The sequence below is a fragment of the Gossypium raimondii genome, chromosome 7, assembly GCF_025698545.1.
Source record: "Gossypium raimondii isolate GPD5lz chromosome 7, ASM2569854v1, whole genome shotgun sequence".
NCBI classification, from domain to species: domain Eukaryota; kingdom Viridiplantae; phylum Streptophyta; class Magnoliopsida; order Malvales; family Malvaceae; genus Gossypium; species Gossypium raimondii.
The window spans coordinates 4,786,198-4,804,152 of record NC_068571.1 but is presented as its reverse complement, the minus strand read 5'-3'; the positions used below and the strand labels follow the sequence as shown (position 1 = coordinate 4,804,152).

At 33.7% G+C, this 17,955-nt stretch overlaps 2 protein-coding genes across 2 annotated transcripts; both read right to left on the bottom strand.

Annotated features, from left to right (window-relative positions):
• Positions 1-4,870: 4,870 nt before the first annotated feature.
• LOC105764919 (two-component response regulator 24-like) lies at positions 4,871-5,570 on the bottom strand. Its single transcript, XM_052633810.1, has 2 exons — positions 5,292-5,570; positions 4,871-5,205 (listed from the first exon to the last, which is right to left on the bottom strand). Exons 1-2 carry the CDS (start codon positions 5,568-5,570, stop codon positions 5,185-5,187), a joined length of 300 nt encoding a protein of 99 aa, XP_052489770.1. The 3' UTR covers positions 4,871-5,184.
• Positions 5,571-7,262: 1,692 nt separating this feature from the next.
• On the bottom strand, positions 7,263-17,201 carry LOC105761131 (CLIP-associated protein). Its single transcript, XM_012578845.2, has 21 exons — positions 16,597-17,201; positions 16,319-16,474; positions 16,172-16,234; positions 15,334-15,402; positions 14,979-15,144; positions 14,546-14,707; positions 14,096-14,193; positions 13,177-13,251; positions 13,029-13,097; positions 12,844-12,929; positions 12,651-12,768; positions 12,226-12,324; positions 11,797-12,139; positions 9,846-11,644; positions 9,596-9,697; positions 9,315-9,419; positions 9,119-9,193; positions 8,966-9,034; positions 8,766-8,834; positions 8,427-8,528; positions 7,263-7,684 (listed from the first exon to the last, which is right to left on the bottom strand). The coding sequence occupies exons 1-21, from the start codon at positions 16,927-16,929 to the stop codon at positions 7,523-7,525; spliced, it is 4,320 nt and encodes a 1,439-aa protein (XP_012434299.1). The 5' UTR covers positions 16,930-17,201; the 3' UTR covers positions 7,263-7,522.
• Positions 17,202-17,955: the final 754 nt, after the last annotated feature.

Genomic DNA, 17,955 nt, shown 5'->3' with positions numbered 1-17,955 from the left:
CTCCTCCTCCTCTCCATTTCACATCCTTAATGTGTATAACACACTTAAACAACATTATCCATACTTTCACTATTTTCCTGTATGTAAATTCAAATTGTCTGTCTGAGTCAGAGTCACTAATTTATTTATATCTCGAGCTACCAAGCTCCAAATTAAGATCCGTTAATTTTCCCGAAACTATACCCACATATATTCTTACCATAAAATTTTTAGAATTTTTTTCTTAGCCAATAAATACAGTTTATTCTTTAAAGTTTCCCCTATTTCACTGCTCGATAGTTCTGACCTTTCTTCACTAAAAATTAATTATTTCATAGTACAGAATTCAGATAATGTTATTGCTTGTTTCTTTTGAAAATAAACTCATTTAGGATTCTAAACATATAAATTTTATCCCATGATTATTTTTGTACAATTTTTAATGATTTTCCAAAGTCAGAACAGGGGATTCCGAAATCATTCTAGCCCTGTCTCACTAAAATTCAAACATCTCATAATATAAACCTCTTTTGCTTACTTTGTCTCTTTTATGTGAAAATAGACTCGTTTATATTTAATTTCATATCTTAGTCACTCTCTAATTCGATTTCCACTATTTTTGGTGATTTTTCAAAGTCACACAACTGCTGCTGTCCACAACTGTTTTGTTGCTAAATTTACTCTTTCATAATTTCACCTACTCCATTGCATCTTACCGATGGTTTGATCAAATATCGAGCACATTGTTCATAAATTTTCACACTTATACCTGCACTCATTCATCACATAGTAATATTCAATTACACTTAGTCGTTACATGATCTCATGTATTTTCACTTAGTCAATTTCCCGATGAACACTTCGGAATAATAACAGATACACGGTGGATCAGCACATAGCACTACCCTTATAGTCAATGATACTCGGTGGAATCAGCACATAGCAACCACCTTCATAATCAATAGTACCCAGTGGAATCAGCACACAACAACCACCTTTATAATCAATGATACCTAGTGGAATCAGCACACAGCAACCACCTTTATAATCAATGGTACCCAGTACACGTAGTAGCTTGCACATAGTACTACACACGTGACCATTACTATCTCTTTACATAGTGGCCTGCACACAGCCCGTGCCACACATGTGATCATTATTGTCACTTCATTCATATCTTTTCTATTCCGGAGGTTCAACTGAGAAATTTCTCACTCTCCTTTTTTACTGATCAAAGTCAATTTATCGTCTTTATTGATTTATAATAACATATTTAACTTACTTAACACTCACATTATTCAATTTAGTCCGAAAATCACACTTTGGAAAAATTACATTTTTGCCCCTAAAGTTTCACAAAATTACAATTTTACCCCTAGGCTCGTAAAATAATTTTTATTCAATTTCCTTACATTTTAGGCCTAGCCGAACCATTTTCATAACTATAGCAGTCCACAATTCTCACTTATTCACACACTTGTGACATATTTTATAACTTTTACAAATTAATCCTTTTAGGCATTTTCATCGAAAATCACTTAGTAAAAGACGTTCATGACACTCCAAACATTCATATTCTTCCATAAAACATCAAAATATATGCATATCATTCATGGGTAAATTTTTAAACACAAACCCTAGTTCAAAATAATGGTAAAAATAGGTAAATCTTGTTACGAGGATTTTAAAAACGTAAAAATCATTAAAAACGGGGCTAGAACGGACTTACAATCGAGCTTGGAAGCTTGAAAAACCCTAGCCATGGTTTCTCCATGCAATTTTCGGCCTAAGGGTTGAATATGGACAAATATTGGCTTTTAATTTTGTTTTTAATTCATTTTAATAACTAAATGACCAAAATGCCCTTAATGAAAAACTTTGGAAACATGCCTAACCATATCCATTTTTGTCCACCAACTTAATCAATGGTCTAATTACCATATAAGGACCTCCAATTTAAAATTTCATAACAATTGGACACCTCTAACATGTAGATCTCAACTTTTGCACTTTGTACAATTTAGTCCTTTTGACTAAATTGAGTGCCCAAACGTCGAAATTTTCGAATGAAATTTTCACGAAATCATTTTTTGAAATCGTAGACCATAAAAATATAATAAAAATAAATTTTATCCTCGTCGGATTTGTGGTCCGGAAACCACTGTTCCGACTAGGCCCAAAATCGGGATGTTACAATATCGGTTCGTGGGCGAATCGATTCCCAATCCGACTGGCTGGTCTGATCCAGTTTAGATAACAATGAATGTTTGAATTTTTTATATTTTTAAAATCATTTTATTTTTTAATTTTTGAATTTTGAGGAGATTTCTTTTCATAATGTTTTATTTTGTCAAAATTATAATTTTAAATTTTTATGCTATTATTTAAAATATTAAAAATTATTTTAAAATTTTTATGTACTTTTAAAGGGTAATGGCCAAATTGATAAAAATTGTAAATACTAAGGGCTAAAAAGTTATTTTACCTTTGACACTTATTAACTTTAATAGTAATTTTAAATAAAAAAAGTATAGGGCTTAATGCCTCAAAACTAAAGTATAAAGACTAAATTTTACATTTCAAAAGAGTACAGGGACCTTTGGCATATTTAAATCTAAATTATTCCTTAATGTTTACATTTTTTGTCAATTTGGCCTTTATTCTTTTTTTGAGCTAAATTTTGCTATTAATCTTTCAAAAACAATCAAATTGTTTTTTTAATGAAATATTGACTAAAAAATAATATTTTAACGATATTGGCATGGAAAACTGCGTGTACTTCATGTTAGTATGAAATACATGTGAACTGTCATGAAGATTACCGTATTTGAAAATTAAATGTTTAACCTTTATTTTTGTAAAAAAACTACAATTGACTATTTTGAAAGATTGACAGTCAAATTATTCCTTTAAAAGTTAATAGTCAAATTTAGCTTAAAAATAAAAGGAATAAATGCTAAACTGGCTTTAAACAAATAAATTTATCATTAAGGGAGAGATCCGCTTACAACCGTATAACACCTTTTTATATTTTTTTGTATAATTGATATTTTAAGAATTAATTTTAAAATAGAGGTAGATTAAGACAAACGAAACCTAATGTAAATTAAAGACACAATAAATCCTGACAGAAAGAGAAGCGGACTATAGAAGTATCTGGTTTCATATGTTCATTGGCCGTCATAGTATCAAATACAGACAGACAAGTTCAAGTTTCCTCGACTCTGAACAGAAAAAAACATATCCGAATCTCTAATTTTCTGCTATTAACAATAATTAAATATGGCTTATATTTTATAAATAAATTATAAAAGATAGCATATTAAATAATAAAATAAATCTATTTTATTTTCCATGACTTTTAAAATTATTTAGTAAATAATTGCACCAGACATCCTCAAATTATTACACTCATTTAAAATAGTCAAGAACTTAAAATCATTCTAATTACATCCCACACTATTAAGATTATATTTATATCACTCAAATCCTTCCATTATTAAAACCACGTTTAATTGTTAAATGACATGCCAAACCTTATGCGGTATGACAATTTTTAAATAAATATAATATTACCGTATAAATTTTAAAAGTAAAACTAAAAACAAAGTACTACTGGAAAAATGATCAATAAAACTTCTATAAAAATTTTGAAAACCTCAAAACCAATCTTTTTACAACATACATTTTATAGTATATGCTCTTTTTCTAGTTTCATTTTAAATTACGTCACATAAGATTTAAAGTGTCATTTAACAGTTAACAATTTTAGTAATGGAAGTACCTAATTGCTATAATATATTGATAGCTTGGGATGTAATTAGAATGTTTTAAAATTTAGAGACCAATTTAAAAAGAAGATAATAATTTGAGGATGTCTAATGTAATTAACCCATTTGTTTTAAATATAAACACAAATTAAATAATAGATAAGAAATAAGAAAACAAAATCAAAATAAATGAATTTATGTGATTGAATATTATGTTTATGAAATCATCATTCAAAAGAAAATGTATAGAAAATCATAACATAGAAATACGTCTAAAATTAAATAATAAATTAATTTTATTGAATTGAAGTATAATGTAAAAAGTTAAAAATCATACGGTATTATCACTCGTTGGGAGAGCTTTGCTTTCATTTAGTAGTTAGTTTTGATTTAACTTTAAATTTAATTTCATTTAATGTGTGTTGATATAAAAAAGAAGGTGGTTAAGATGGTTGATTCACCCTGTTTAGAATAGAATCGTGTATATGGTGATTGGAGATACAAGGAGGGAGAAAATGGAATCTGATCTGGTGAGAGAAGCAGGTTGTGTTCCCCCTCTTCTCGAGTTGCTAACCTTACATAGAAATCATCTCTTGTTTTGAAGTGTCATACAATGATTCGATATTAGTGGGTCAAAGGTCTAGAGTCAGTAACCGTATGCTTCCAAGCCAGGTAAGTTGGCGTTATGATGACTTTAAATGGTCCCGCATGCATCTTAAATGGTTCGACTTAACTCTGTAGGACAGCAACTGAGTGGACCGATTTATTAGGCAAGTACTTAGTTGAGGAGAGCCACTGCGAGGAGTTGTTTGGGTTGTGGTTGCTTACAAAGTCCTACCACCAAAAGATCTCATAACAAAAAAAATTCTCTTACTTTTATGTTTCGGAATAATCTTCCTTTTTTTTTTAAAGTTTCGTAACAATTTTTATTGGGTTGAATCAATTTAATATAGAAAATTTAATGCTATACTTTCATTTGATGGCAGACCATGCTTAAAACATAAGAAATATAAGTTGAATCTTCATATATATGCAGTTATATATATGTAAACATAAACATGGGTAAATGAGGAGATATTTGGGGTAAAATAAAAGACTTAATACACAACGACAATCTTATTCATGGCATTACCCATTACTATTGGACTAGACCCGAAAAATAAACTATAGCCTACTAAAATACATTATTATTGTTCAAAGCTAATAACATGAAAAAATCAACAAACAACTATCAAAGTTGGTAGCCAACTACTATAACAACAGGAAAGTCTAAGGATCTTCACTCACTCCCCATCAAGTTCCCTCAAGATGGGAACCAGATGCTCAGGATCCAAAGGTTTTTCAATGAACACATCAACACCAATTGCCAAAAATGCCTGCCTTTCACTTTCTCCCGAGCAAGCTGTGACCCCCAGTATCTTACAACCACTCCCATTTAATGAATCTGCCTTGTTTCCTGCCCATTAATAAAAAAAAAAAAATAGATGATCACACATGTTGGTTCTACACAAAACATGAAACACTCGTCTTTTATAAGGTTACCTCAAGGCCATTCATGATAGGGAGAATCTTTTTGATGATGATGAGATTGAATTTGGCACCAAAGGCAATGAGGGCGATTGCATCCCTACCGTTGTCGACACCTTGAGTTTGAACCCCATAAGAACGAAGAAGTACCTGCTCCAAAACCCGACACGTTGTGTCACCATCAAACACAAGAGTTGTCAATTTGTTCCTCAGAACAATTTCAGTAAGTAGTTGTTGCCTGCGTGCTAGTCTTCCATTGTCCCCATTATCCTTGTCTGCTGAAGTTGGTGCCATCGATTTCCTGAGATTAAAACATGTTATTGAATAACAAAAGCAAAAACGCAATGTAAAACAAGACCATATTTAATTACTTAAACTACAAGAAACTAAAAACTGCTTTGCTCAAACTATTCACTAATGGAGAGAAAAAAAAAAGAATATTTATGCCTAAGCCTTGAAGAGGCAATGTTGTTGCTCACTTACTATTAACAAACAACTTGAAAACTGAATTGATGTGAAAACAAGAGCGTACATATTCAGGTTTATATAGTGAATGATGGGTTGAAAATTTTGAATTTACCTTATGTATTAAGTGAACTAATTTGCAGATTGAGACCAAAAAAATTAGATGTAATGGGATCGAATTCTTATGAAAGTATTTATTGTTGAGATATGTTGAAGCACTGCGTAATCTAGAAACTAGATTTTTCTTCTCTGTCATTAATTTGATTTAGTTATCAATATTTATATATATATTATAAGTAATGAGCTTTGATTATTGTTTGTTACGTTTTTTACAATTGTTCGAGTGCAATAATAACTTTTGATATTTACAATTTTTTTTTTTGTTTCTATAATTCGTTGTGAATTTCATAATTCTTTTAAATTCAACAACCAACCTATATATTTATACATTCATCAACGTTATGAGTTTAGGGTTTAGGGTTTAGAGTTTAGGGTTTAGGGTTTATGAGTTTCAGATGGCAAAGTTAATAATGTTATGGTAAAAGAAGCTAGAGTGCTATATGAAGTAAAGGTACGAGATTCTCACGAAAGTGTTTATGGTTGAAATATGTTGAAGTGATGTATAATTTGGAAACCAGATTTTCTTTTCTATGTGCAGTTAATTGGATTTATTTATTAGTATATGTATATATTTATTATATCTAACATATTTTGACAATTATTTGTTATGTTTCTTACAAATTGTCCAAGTACGATAATAACTTTTGATATTTACAATAATTTTTTTATTTTATAATTCTTTTAAATTCAACAATCAACCTCTATATTTATACACTCATCAACCTTACAATTTCACATGGCATAAATAATATTATGAAGCCTTTACAATGGTTATGGCCTATGTCCTCAAATTTTGTTTATTATTACTCACTCATCGAATTTAATTAAGGAAGGATTATAAAATAGGTTAATTTATAAGGATATTTGCTAAACTTTTATCAATTTGACCCTATTTGATTACAACAAGAGCATAATAAAAGTACAATTCTTTATTTGATTTCAATAAACAAAAACACTCCTCCAAAAATCCAGCAAAAGAACAGAAAGATAACAAAGATGAATTAGAAAAAACAAATCACCCCTCAAATGCGTTCACACTATACAAAATAATAATAATAATAATAATAAGTAGGAAAGCCTGATTCATTTACTTCGTGACTGCCCAAGCCTAGCTTCGTCTAGGTTATACGGGATTGATTGTCATGAGGGTTAGTCAGCTTCGGGAATGAGATTATATTTGATGGGATAGTATTTTTAGCGAGGTTGCAGAATTGTCTACCAAACCTTAAGTTTCAAAATAGAATTTGCTAAAATTGAACACTTATGTATTGTATTTTGTTGTGTATATTGATTTGAGTCTATGAACAAAATAGTTTTTGACAAAAGCCACTGCACTGACATCTTAAAATGGATTTTGGAGGTAAAAATAAATAAATAAAGATGGAATGCAAGAAAAAAAAATTCCAAAACCATATTTCTTTATCAATAAGACAACAATGTCAAGAAAAATGGTGATTACAACATGGGTATGACAGTAGTACAATTCCCTATTTGATTCACTAAACAAAAAAACACTCAATTCTCCAAAAACCCAGCAAAAAAGAAAAAAGAAAAAAAATCACCCCCATCAAATGCATTCACACAATATACAAAAAAGGAAAAAAAAAAAAAACAATAAGTAAACATTCCCCGAATCTGACCTTGCTATCCAAATGAACCGACTATTCATGACCAGCATCTATAGGTGTGCCGGTCCTGGCCTGTGATATCCGATTGGCATAAATTGTAACCAGCCGCAATTGTGTGCTGTTAAGCCCCTCCAAGTGAGGCAAAAATGATTTCCCAAGCATTATGTAAATATCCACCAAACAAAAAACGACAGTCTGCACCATCGAAACATGATATCAGACATCAGAGCCCAACAACAATTGAGAAAATTTTTGGAACAAGCAGAAATACAAAGTTCATTTGCTTAACTTGACTCTGCTCATAAAACCAAACCATACTGCAACTCAAATTACAAAAATTTGAGGGGTGTGATAAACTTACAATTTTCAAAATTAAGAATCGAGGAAAAAGAAAGTAATATTTATAAATTAAATGATAATAACTTATTGAACTAATAGTTCAATGTAGAACAAGACTGGACAAGTCAACCCAACAGTTAACGAATTGCTTGACTTGTTTTCATTATCCCTACTGTGTCTCCGATGAGACACCCCAACTGTTAAAACATGAACCTCAAACTGGAAGCCTAAGGTTCTAATCTTGGAAAGGGAAGGTATTTACAGGATAGGAGAGAGCTACCTGTTTTTTATAGCTCAAGTCACATATTCGAGAAAAGGAATAAAATAAAAGCATCCATAAACCGTCAATCGAACCTAAAAGTGCTCTATGAATTGCCAAATATCAACAAATAAATCATCCTACACTTTAATGGTAAAAAATTGTGTCTTCTATAAGATAATTCTATCTTTGTTACAGATTTCTGGAGGTAATATCTCAGACAGCAACCATATCACTTATAAAGGATCAAGCAGCTAGTTACATAAATGGTCATGCATAATTTCTTCCACCAGATGATAAAAGTATAATGAAAATTTTAAAAAGGCACATAAGTATTACCTTACGGACATCAGCACTCTGGTTTCCGAAAGCTTCAAAAAGAGCAGGCAAAAATGAGGGCAACTGAGCCGTTAGTTCCTCCTGTGATAGCCGTCCCACAAGCTGAACAAAAAAGGCATAAAGGTTAGAACGCCTAAGATCAGGAGGAACAATGGAGCAATCAAAGGACAGCAGCAAATAAGCGTCTAACCCAAATAGAAAGGAAAGAAATGACAATTCCCTAGAACAAAATTAACTTTATACAAGCATTCTGAACAGCCCAGGATATTTATCCAGATGAAGGTTCAAAATGGATTAAATCTAACAATTTTAGTTCCAATTAAGATTCAGAATAAATACCTTTGTTAAACAGTTGATGCAAATAACTAAAGTCTTCTCATCCTCAGTAACTAATAAAGGTACAATAACCTGCAACCCCCATCATTTGACAACATCAGTACTTATAATAACCTAAACCAGGAAGAAAAAGTGCCAAAACACTCTTTCTCTTCATTTGCTGTACGCGAAACAAGTCAGACATTCGACAGAGAACCACATACACTTAAACATCTGAATGGATCATACTCGGACAACACAGTGTTCAAGCAGTGCTCAGCTTCATTTGAAACCTAAGCATGGAGCAGACAAATTAGATGTGGAGGAGCAAGAATATTCTCAAAAGACAAGTTTATGGAAAGTAAATCATAAATTACTTTTGGAACAATATCCTTCACTACATGAATCAGCTTCTCGATCACTATTTCAACAGAATCTCCCATAACACCTTTCTGAAAGTATGACAAGCCAAAAAAGGGAGGAAACAAGCACACTCATATATTAGGGGGAAAAAGAGATGGAAAATCTAAACAATGTCTCGAAATAATTGTATCCTAAAAAATATAAGCAAACCTGGTTTTTAAGCATTTCAATTATCAATGACAGGGCAAGCTCTCTGATTGAGAAATCAGAATCATCTAAAACCTCAAGTACAGCTGTCAAAATCTGATTGGCATACTGCATAAAACTAAATGTTACAAGTTGATGTGCAAGATATATAGCAGAGCATATTTGACATAGAGTGCAGAGGACAATACTCTTTTTTAAAAGTGTGGCAGGTTTAGGAAACTTCAAAGAGAAGGAAATCAAAATAAAATCAAATTTGTACAAGAATTATAAGGAAAGATATATACCTTGGTCCAAACAGAGAGATCATTGGCCACAGAAATTTCATGTAATTGCTGAAGTGCATTGTGCTTACTGGCAGTAGGGCTCTCATCATTCCCATTGCAGATCTAAAATACAAAAGAAAGCATTTATGAAGTGTGAAGTTCTTGTAACACAATAAGCACTATGAGAAGCCCATAATCCATTTTCTCCAGGCAAACTCAGTTGATTAAACAATTATCATCTCCTTATAAAACCAGGACAAATCAAACTCACCACATGAAGAATTTGAGGAATGCTAGGCCCCGTGTCTGGCATAGACCTAACCTTTATAGCTGCAGGTTTAAGATGATTAAGATCCAACTCTGATGATGTTCCATTATGAGTAGCTGCTTCAGTGGTCTCCAAAGTGTCAAATCTACTCAGGCAATTAATTTCCAGATGTGGAGTAGATAGAGCTTCCAAGTTGACACTACTTTCTAAGTTCTCTATCTGGCCAGTTTGAGACCCCAAGGTCTGACAAATAGAATTAACCATATAAGACGACTCTTTGGTTTTGGAAGGAAAAACATTTGTGTTTGAACTAGTTTCCAAGTTCTGAAATAAGTTGTCCTGAGTTTCATCAGATGTTGCCAGGCCAATATTTCCAGTGATCAGGGTTGATTCCTGGGTGGAACCCCACTTCCTACCACCATCACCATCAGTGGAACCAGCAGAATATCTTCCAAGTAAAAGACTCTTCTTGGACACACCAATATATCCTTCTTCAGATGAAGTTCCAACAAAATCAGATGGATCATAGGATGATTTACGCTGTCTCTCTTTCTTGTTCTGCAAATAGTTAATCAGATCCACCTCAATACGAGGAGTGTACCGTTTGAGTGCCCGTCTGAGGAAATTTTGCTCTTCAACTGATAAACTGAGAATAAAATTCAGAACAGCAGTTGGATCAAAATTCGAGTATACAGATATAATGCAAGTGATAGCTACATCCTTAAGCTTAGTATTTTTATCATGGACCAATGGTGTCAGTTTAGCAAGCCATAACTTCAAGATGCCAATATTACTAGAACCTTCAGAATTCATAGCATGCTTGTTGAAGGAAGTAACAGCGAACTCGATAACAGCCAATTTTGCCTTTGGTGATCGCTGTTCATCAAGTGAACGAAGCAAAGCAGGTAACAGGGAATCTATGCTATAGGTTTTGCTGACAATTTCCAACGTCATTGAGCAAGGCTGCCTAACCAACTCCTTTGGATCAATTAACCGTGAGAAAACATGGGGTAAGATCCTTTCCATGTAACTCTCAAAGGGCTTTCGGCATGATGGAATAATATCAGCAAGGGTTGAAAGGGCAGCCTGTGCAACTTTATGGTGGGGATCATCCAAGTGCTGGAAAAACAGTTTCATTACCTTCTCGAAGTTTTGAACCACTTCCTGAATACCTTTTGGGCCTTGCTGCAACAATGACCGGAGATAAGTAAAAGCAGCAACCCTGGCAGACCAATCAGAACTAGGACTGAGCCCCTCGCTTAGGGCATCACTAAGAGAAGCTGGACCTTCAACATAACTTGACATATCTCCAAGTGACAACTGGCTATCATCAAAACTCTTTCTCCTTCCAGCAGACATCCGCCCAGCTACATGCTTTCTCAATAGTGGCCTCTGGAAGTTTGGAACATGATTGTTCTGTAAATCCCGAGAGTTTACATCTCTATAAGGTGTGTCCAAATATTGCCTGTCAACATGTGGATTTACAGACCGCCTGGCCTCCCTAATGTCAATGTTCTCTTCAAGGGAACCTCGTTCTTGTCTTTCAGATGCCCTCTTGGCAGAGTATGATATGAAAGCTGGCAAAGACTCGGTTGTCGCACTAGTCCTATATGATAACTCGCCTGACTCTTTGGAAGCTTGAATTTGAGAAATTATGTCAGACATTATCAGACCACCATTGCGGTTGCTACCCTTACCAACAGTAGAGGTAGTCGATTCTAGTCCTAAAGAGCTTGTGAGGCTATTAGAAGCTGGAACAACGGCAGGGAATGGTGGATCACGAGATGATGGAGGGTCAACTCCTGCACTAGTGGGCAATAAAAGAGAAATTTAGCTGCTCACAATTGAACCAATTTTTCTAATCATTTCAGGCAATTATCACAGCATTATTTAATGACCTCATACAAAACTTTCAGGTTTAAATTAAGTGAAACGTAGAAAATTCATTCAATACCTAGATCCAAACTTGTTGACCTCTGTTTTTGGGATATGTCCAGACCTCTAAGCATACTTTCAATGGCACTGACTTTCTGTTTGCTTGCATGCAACACACTCTCCAAAGTACGGCCAGCTCCTTTACCAAGGGACTTTGATTGGGATAGATTCAACCCAGATGTGAGAGGTGTGCCCGAGGATAAAGTTGAAGTTCTATCCATGGCAACTATAGCAGATGTTTGATATCCAGGTAGATGTGCACTGGCAGAAGATTGAGAGCTAGTTGGCATTTTAACATTTCTGTCACGGACAGAAGGAGAAGCATGCCGCCTATGCATCCCTCCATCTTCTTCGTTAATTATCTGAGTAAAAAGCAAGAAATGAAACCACAATCTAGAAAACAGAATTATTCCAAAAAATATCCATCAAATATAGAAGCTGTATTTACCCTTTGAATAGCAGGATCAAAGGAGGTGAACAAGCGACGAGAACGATCTGGCCAAGTTTTGGAGAACATTCTGTAGCACATTCTAGCAGTTGATCGTACCTGTAAAGTTCATAATTAACTAGTCATCAATCATCAAACTTTAGAAGGGCTCAAACAGGTATAAGAAAAAAGTACATAACATCGAGGTTTAAGAATTAGCTTTCCCACATAAGGTCATCTTTCCAGATTACCCTATCATGCAAAAACATGAGTCCATTAAAAGATACCAAGTGAAGACTGAAGAATCAGCCATGAAGCAGTCATGTTTACAAGAAAGAAGCCAATCATCATGATCAACTTACACCTTTGAACAAAGAGCTGACTGCATAACCATTTACAACCATCTATAGCTATCAAACAATAGAAGCAAGTCCAAATATAGATACCTCACTCATTGCATCAGCTACACAGCACCTAATCAGATCCTCGTATAAATCAGCCGATCTCTGTATTTCTGGTGCATCAGGCCAATGTTCAAGTATCAATAATGCGTATTCACAACACCTGCAATAAGAAAATAAAAGTTGAATATAGAAGTAACAAATAAAAGACTTCATAAAATAGCAAAACCAGGAAGACCTGGCACGGAGTACAGCACTACGGTCATTCTTTGCACAATCAGCTATGCGGGGAAGCACACGGGCAACTTTGCAGTTACGCAACATCTGCAACATAGGAAAAGATATCATAAGGAAAAAAAAAAAAAGATAAAAAGAATCAAAGCTGAACGGGAAAATGGAAGGGGATATAAGAAAAAAAATTACTGTTTTTATGCAGTTATCTGCGGACTCTGCAATTACAAGCACAGTAATCACAACCAACTTGAAAAGTACCTGATTATCATAATATGAAATTAACAAGTGCATATGAGAATATAAATGTTGGTATGCCACAAATGAAAGCTGAACTTACCGGGATGAACATCTCAGCACATGCCTCAAAATCTCCCAAGAGCTCCTTTGATAAGAAGGATAACAAATGGCAAGCCTGGAAAAAAGGAAACAAACTCAAAAACACTTATGGGAGACGAAAGTAAACAATTGTCTTGAACTCAACCACCATTATTATATAGACTGTCTCAAGATTCCTAGTGATCATTGTATAAAAAATTCATCCACTGTGTTAAGAAACAAGAAGCTAAAGCACTATGCACAAACTTGGAATCTCACCAGCTTAGCTATGTCTAGTAAGAGAATATGAAAACTGCCATATAGGAAGAACAAAAACACAGGCTTCACAGTTGAAGTTCCAGAAATGTAACCATGAAGCTGGATGCATATAAGAATTCTATCAACAAAATGCAATATTATAGTCTTCTCAACAGCAAACCATAATTGTGATCTGCACTCAAGTTGAAGTTTTCAGCTTAAACTATCCTCTCCTACTAGACTTGCTGGAAACACCCTTCTTGGAGATTTCAATGGATTCAATAAGGACAAGCAGGTATGATGATGGGTCCATGACATGTTCCCTATCATTTGATCATTTTCTATACATGGATATGTTTTAAACAAATAGTAATACCGGCAAACTCAAGAAAAAAAAGAATGTGAAAACTCCTTGATTGAATAACTCTGAAACTCATTAAACCATTCTAAAAAGTTCCAGTGTTAATTAAAAAAGGAAGTATTTAGAAAAGGAACTTCAAGAAAATATATTTGACAGGCAAAAAAAAAAGAAGAAAAAATCTCTCAGTGCTAGAATAAGCACTATTGGTTCAGAGCCATATAAACAAACTATAAACAAAAAGAATAAATCTCCTAAAGTATCTAAAACAAAGTGCAAAAAGAAAAAAGTCAGCACCAGGAAACACAAGAAAAATATTACAGACCTGCTTCACAATGCTTGACCTCCTATCTGATAACTGTGTACTTAGTGGGCCAACAAGCTGCTTCAAGAGTCCCCGAAAACACGGATAATCAGCAGCACCTGTTTATTCACAGTAGTCATAAACTATAGAGGAAGAATAAGCCATATAAATAAGGAATGTTGATAGCAAATAGGGCAAATAACATGACAACCTTACAGAAGTCAAAACTAAGGGGAATAGGTAAAACAAATAGGATAACCCAGGAATTCATATATCTGAATTTTAGCATCCCCTTGTATACCTAAAAAATTATATCTAACTCAGCCTACATGGGCCAGTTCTTTAAGATTAAGAATTTTCAGGCAGAATTTCATAACTGTTTGGCTAACAATAGCAACTTTATACTTCTTTAACAGTAGTCACATGCTGGATAAGATTGGTGGGAGGTTTGACGAGAGAGAGGATAAAAACCTCCAGAAACAAGCCCTTCAAGTCTCTGCATGGCAGCAATGCGTATGGACCAATCTTTTTCTGGCACAAGAGTAGAGGCAATTTTCTCAAATTCCCTTACCAGCTCCTTATCTGAATAAACTTGAATTGGATCTATTGGCTTTTCAGTGATATCACTTTCACCTATAAAAAACAAAAGAAATCACTTCAGTAACATTTAACTTGTTGAAACATGATCTAAGAGCAAGCACCATAAATATGAGAAATATGAAAATCACTTCAGTAACATTTAACTTGTTGAAACATGATCTAAGAGAAAGCACCATATATATGAGAAATATGAAAATATATAGCCTATATTGGAAGTAGGTTAGTTTATGCAAAGGTCAGCATTTCATGAAAACCACTTGAAACTCCTAGTTAATAATAATAATTGTTAGATGCAGAGCCAAACCTCCAAAAAGTGATGTCTCCCTCGAAGAACTCTTGGCTCTTGGACTGCTTTTCTTGGGATTACGTACAGCAGGCTTTATCTCTCCAGTAGCAAAACCACCCAAAGTTCCATCTGAATGTCGAACTTGTGGCTCAATTTTCTCTAGTCTGGCATTAATATCTCTCATCTGCAAATTGTATCCTATATCGTAAAAATTACAAATACAACTAACACCAATACCTTTCTTATAGAAGGAAATGTCATCAACATCAAAAGGGATGGGTGGGGTGGGGAGGAATTGAACTATCAATACGAAGTCAGAAAAAACAAATAAGAAGCTAGAGGATGGTTTGTTATTCTAAAATTAAATACTGACCATAGATCCAGGAAGCTGATGACGATGAAGTTCATCTCGAAATTGAGTTCCGGCTTGCGTATACATTTCCTGAAAAAGGAAACATTTGATCAGAATTTTCCACTAGATATAAGAATCTTTGATGTATGACCATCTCTAAGAACATTTTGCAAGCACGATGGCAGAAGTAGACCTACTGCTCTCAGTTACTATAATACTCATTACCATCCAAAGAAGAAATACTAAAGAGGATAAAAAATTTAACCCAATGAACAATTACTGAATAGCTCAAAACTATTAAGACATACATTCATCAAGAAGAAGCATAATAAGTCACATTAATATTAAACCAAGGAGACGGCAACACATGTCCAAACACCCTATATGGAGAATTTTAAATATTAATGAGTAGGAATTTGGAAAATAGTTCCAAAAAAGATCTAAAACTTGAGTAACAAGCAATCTAATTAAGATGGTTTCTCTTTGTTTAATTGTTAAATAAAACTACCATGGGCAATCAAACAAAGTTCAGATCCCTGTTTTTGAGCCTATTGATTTTCTCCATGAATTTTCTGTCCTCTAAAGGCATTAAAAAGCTTATTATGAGGAGCTGAGCATGTTTTTCTATAACTGGGCAGCAGAAAAGCTGCTTTGGATGTAAACCCATGTATCAAGCTATCGGCTGCACGTTCAAGCATAGTGAAAGTTCTTAGAAACCACGGGTAACACCACAACAAGAAAAGAAGAAAAGATATCAGAGACATGAAGAGACTATGAAATTCTTCCTACATATAAGGTCAACAAGTTGCTAAGCTCTTCTAACTTCTAAGATAACACTAGAAAGAAACGTTTGACAGACCTCGATGCATAATATAGCAGCTTCACGAACACCAGGATTTGTGTCATTCAACATCTGCAAAATCTGATAAAGAAATTTATATGTCAGCTAATCTCTGTCACATTGACGAGACATAAAAGTTCACTTTGGAAATGTTTATAAGCATACAGGAGGAAGAATCGCCCGTTGAAGTGGAAGTTCAGTAGATGAAAAAAGACTGATTGATGATGTGACTGTCCGGGCAAATTCCTCCCGAACTCTCCAACTTCTATGCGTCCAGGCATAAGAGCCAGCTCTTTCAACAATAATCGTTGGGGAAGAAACCTGAAACAAATATGTTATTAAAAATCACACCATTTCTTCACCACTTAGCCTAAAGCATTAAAGCGTCCCAAACTCAGCAAGACACCCATACTAATAATTACTCCAAGTTTTAAAAAGATTACCTCCATGAGAGTGAGCAGTAGGCGCCTGGCAGCGTCTCTAACAGGTTGTTTGGCGTCACCTAACCGTTCAACAACCGCAGGAACGAGAGCGTTGAAGTGCAACTTCAAGTGATCACCGGAAAGAACGGCGGCGGAAGCAAGAGCCTGGAGAGCTCCCTGAGAGACTCTAAAATTGTTGTCCTTGAGGAGATCCAAGCAGCAGTCAACGAGCGAAGTGACTTCCGAAGAAGTGAGACTCTTTCTAGAGCCTTCAAGGAGTTGGTAGAGCCGCTCCACCGCCGCCATCCGCTCCTTGGTGTCTTTGGCACGTGCTAACTCCAGTGCCTCCTCCATCGGGATACCGATCCGACGGGACAGTACTCAGATCTGAACAATTGCTTAACCAATTCCAACAATTCGAAATTCAAAAGGAAAAAAGAAAAAAATAAAATGTGAAATGTGTTTAGTTTAATTCGAAAGAAACGATAATTGGGTTTTATAGCAAATTTAGATTTAGCGGAGAAGTGTCACTTTTTCCTTTTTTTCGGAGGAAAAGGAATAGAGGGAGAAAAATGGCAGAAAAAAGGAAATTAGTGAAGTGGACTGAGATCTACGGAGACGATGATGAAGCTTTCTGGTTAAACTTGTTGAGGATATTACCATCCATTTTTAGTTTATTTACGAGTATTACCACTATTTTATTTTTTTATTTTTTTATTTTTGTCTTTGGGTCTGTGACTGCGCTGGCCGCCGTATGATTGGGTATATTGATTTTGAGTTATTTAAATAATTAAACTTTTTTTACTTAATTAGAAAATTTTAAAATGCATTAAAACACCTCGAATTTTTTTAAAAATAATTAAGTCTCTATTTTTCTTTTACACTTAATTAGGTATTTAAATCGCTAAAATGCATAAAAAATCTTTAACGGTTGATAGTTAAAATTAACTACCCTTAATTTTTCCAATTAAAATCAATAAAAATTATTAAATTTTAATAAAAATATAAGAAATATTTAATTTTTATTAAAATTTAAAAGATTGTAAAATTTTATAAAATCATAAAAATTTATAAAATATATTGAAATATTGAAATATATATTTTATAAAGTTGTAAAAATATTTAAAAATTGTAAAGAAATATAAAATTTGTAAAAGAATTATAAAATTATCATATCAAAATAAGTATTTTATAATATTTCTATGATTTTTATAGATTTTTATTTTTTATAATTTTTCGTCACATGTCACATTGCGTTGCGATACGTGATGGTTTTAACTAGAAAAAATAATTAGGAATCGTTAGCTTTAACCGTCAACGGTTAAAGTTAATGGTTAAAGAGTGTTTTTGATGCATTTTATAATATTTATAAATTTTTAC

What these genes read in the sequence shown, in the direction of transcription:
- LOC105764919 (XM_052633810.1), bottom strand. Translation starts at nt 5,570, where the DNA reads ATGGCACCAACTTCAGCAGACAAGGATAATGGGGACAATGGAAGACTA. An exon ending in CTATCATGAATGGCCTTGAG is followed by an intron (nt 5,206 to 5,291) that starts GTAACCTTATAA and finishes ATTAATGGGCAG; the next exon opens with GAAACAAGGCAGATTCATTA.
- LOC105761131 (XM_012578845.2), bottom strand. Translation starts at nt 16,929, where the DNA reads ATGGAGGAGGCACTGGAGTTAGCACGTGCCAAAGACACCAAGGAGCGG. An exon ending in TTCCTCAAATTCTTCATGTG is followed by an intron (nt 9,698 to 9,845) that starts GTGAGTTTGATT and finishes TTTGTATTTTAG; the next exon opens with ATCTGCAATGGGAATGATGA. An exon ending in AGAGTGCTGATGTCCGTAAG is followed by an intron (nt 7,685 to 8,426) that starts GTAATACTTATG and finishes TCGATGGTGCAG; the next exon opens with ACTGTCGTTTTTTGTTTGGT.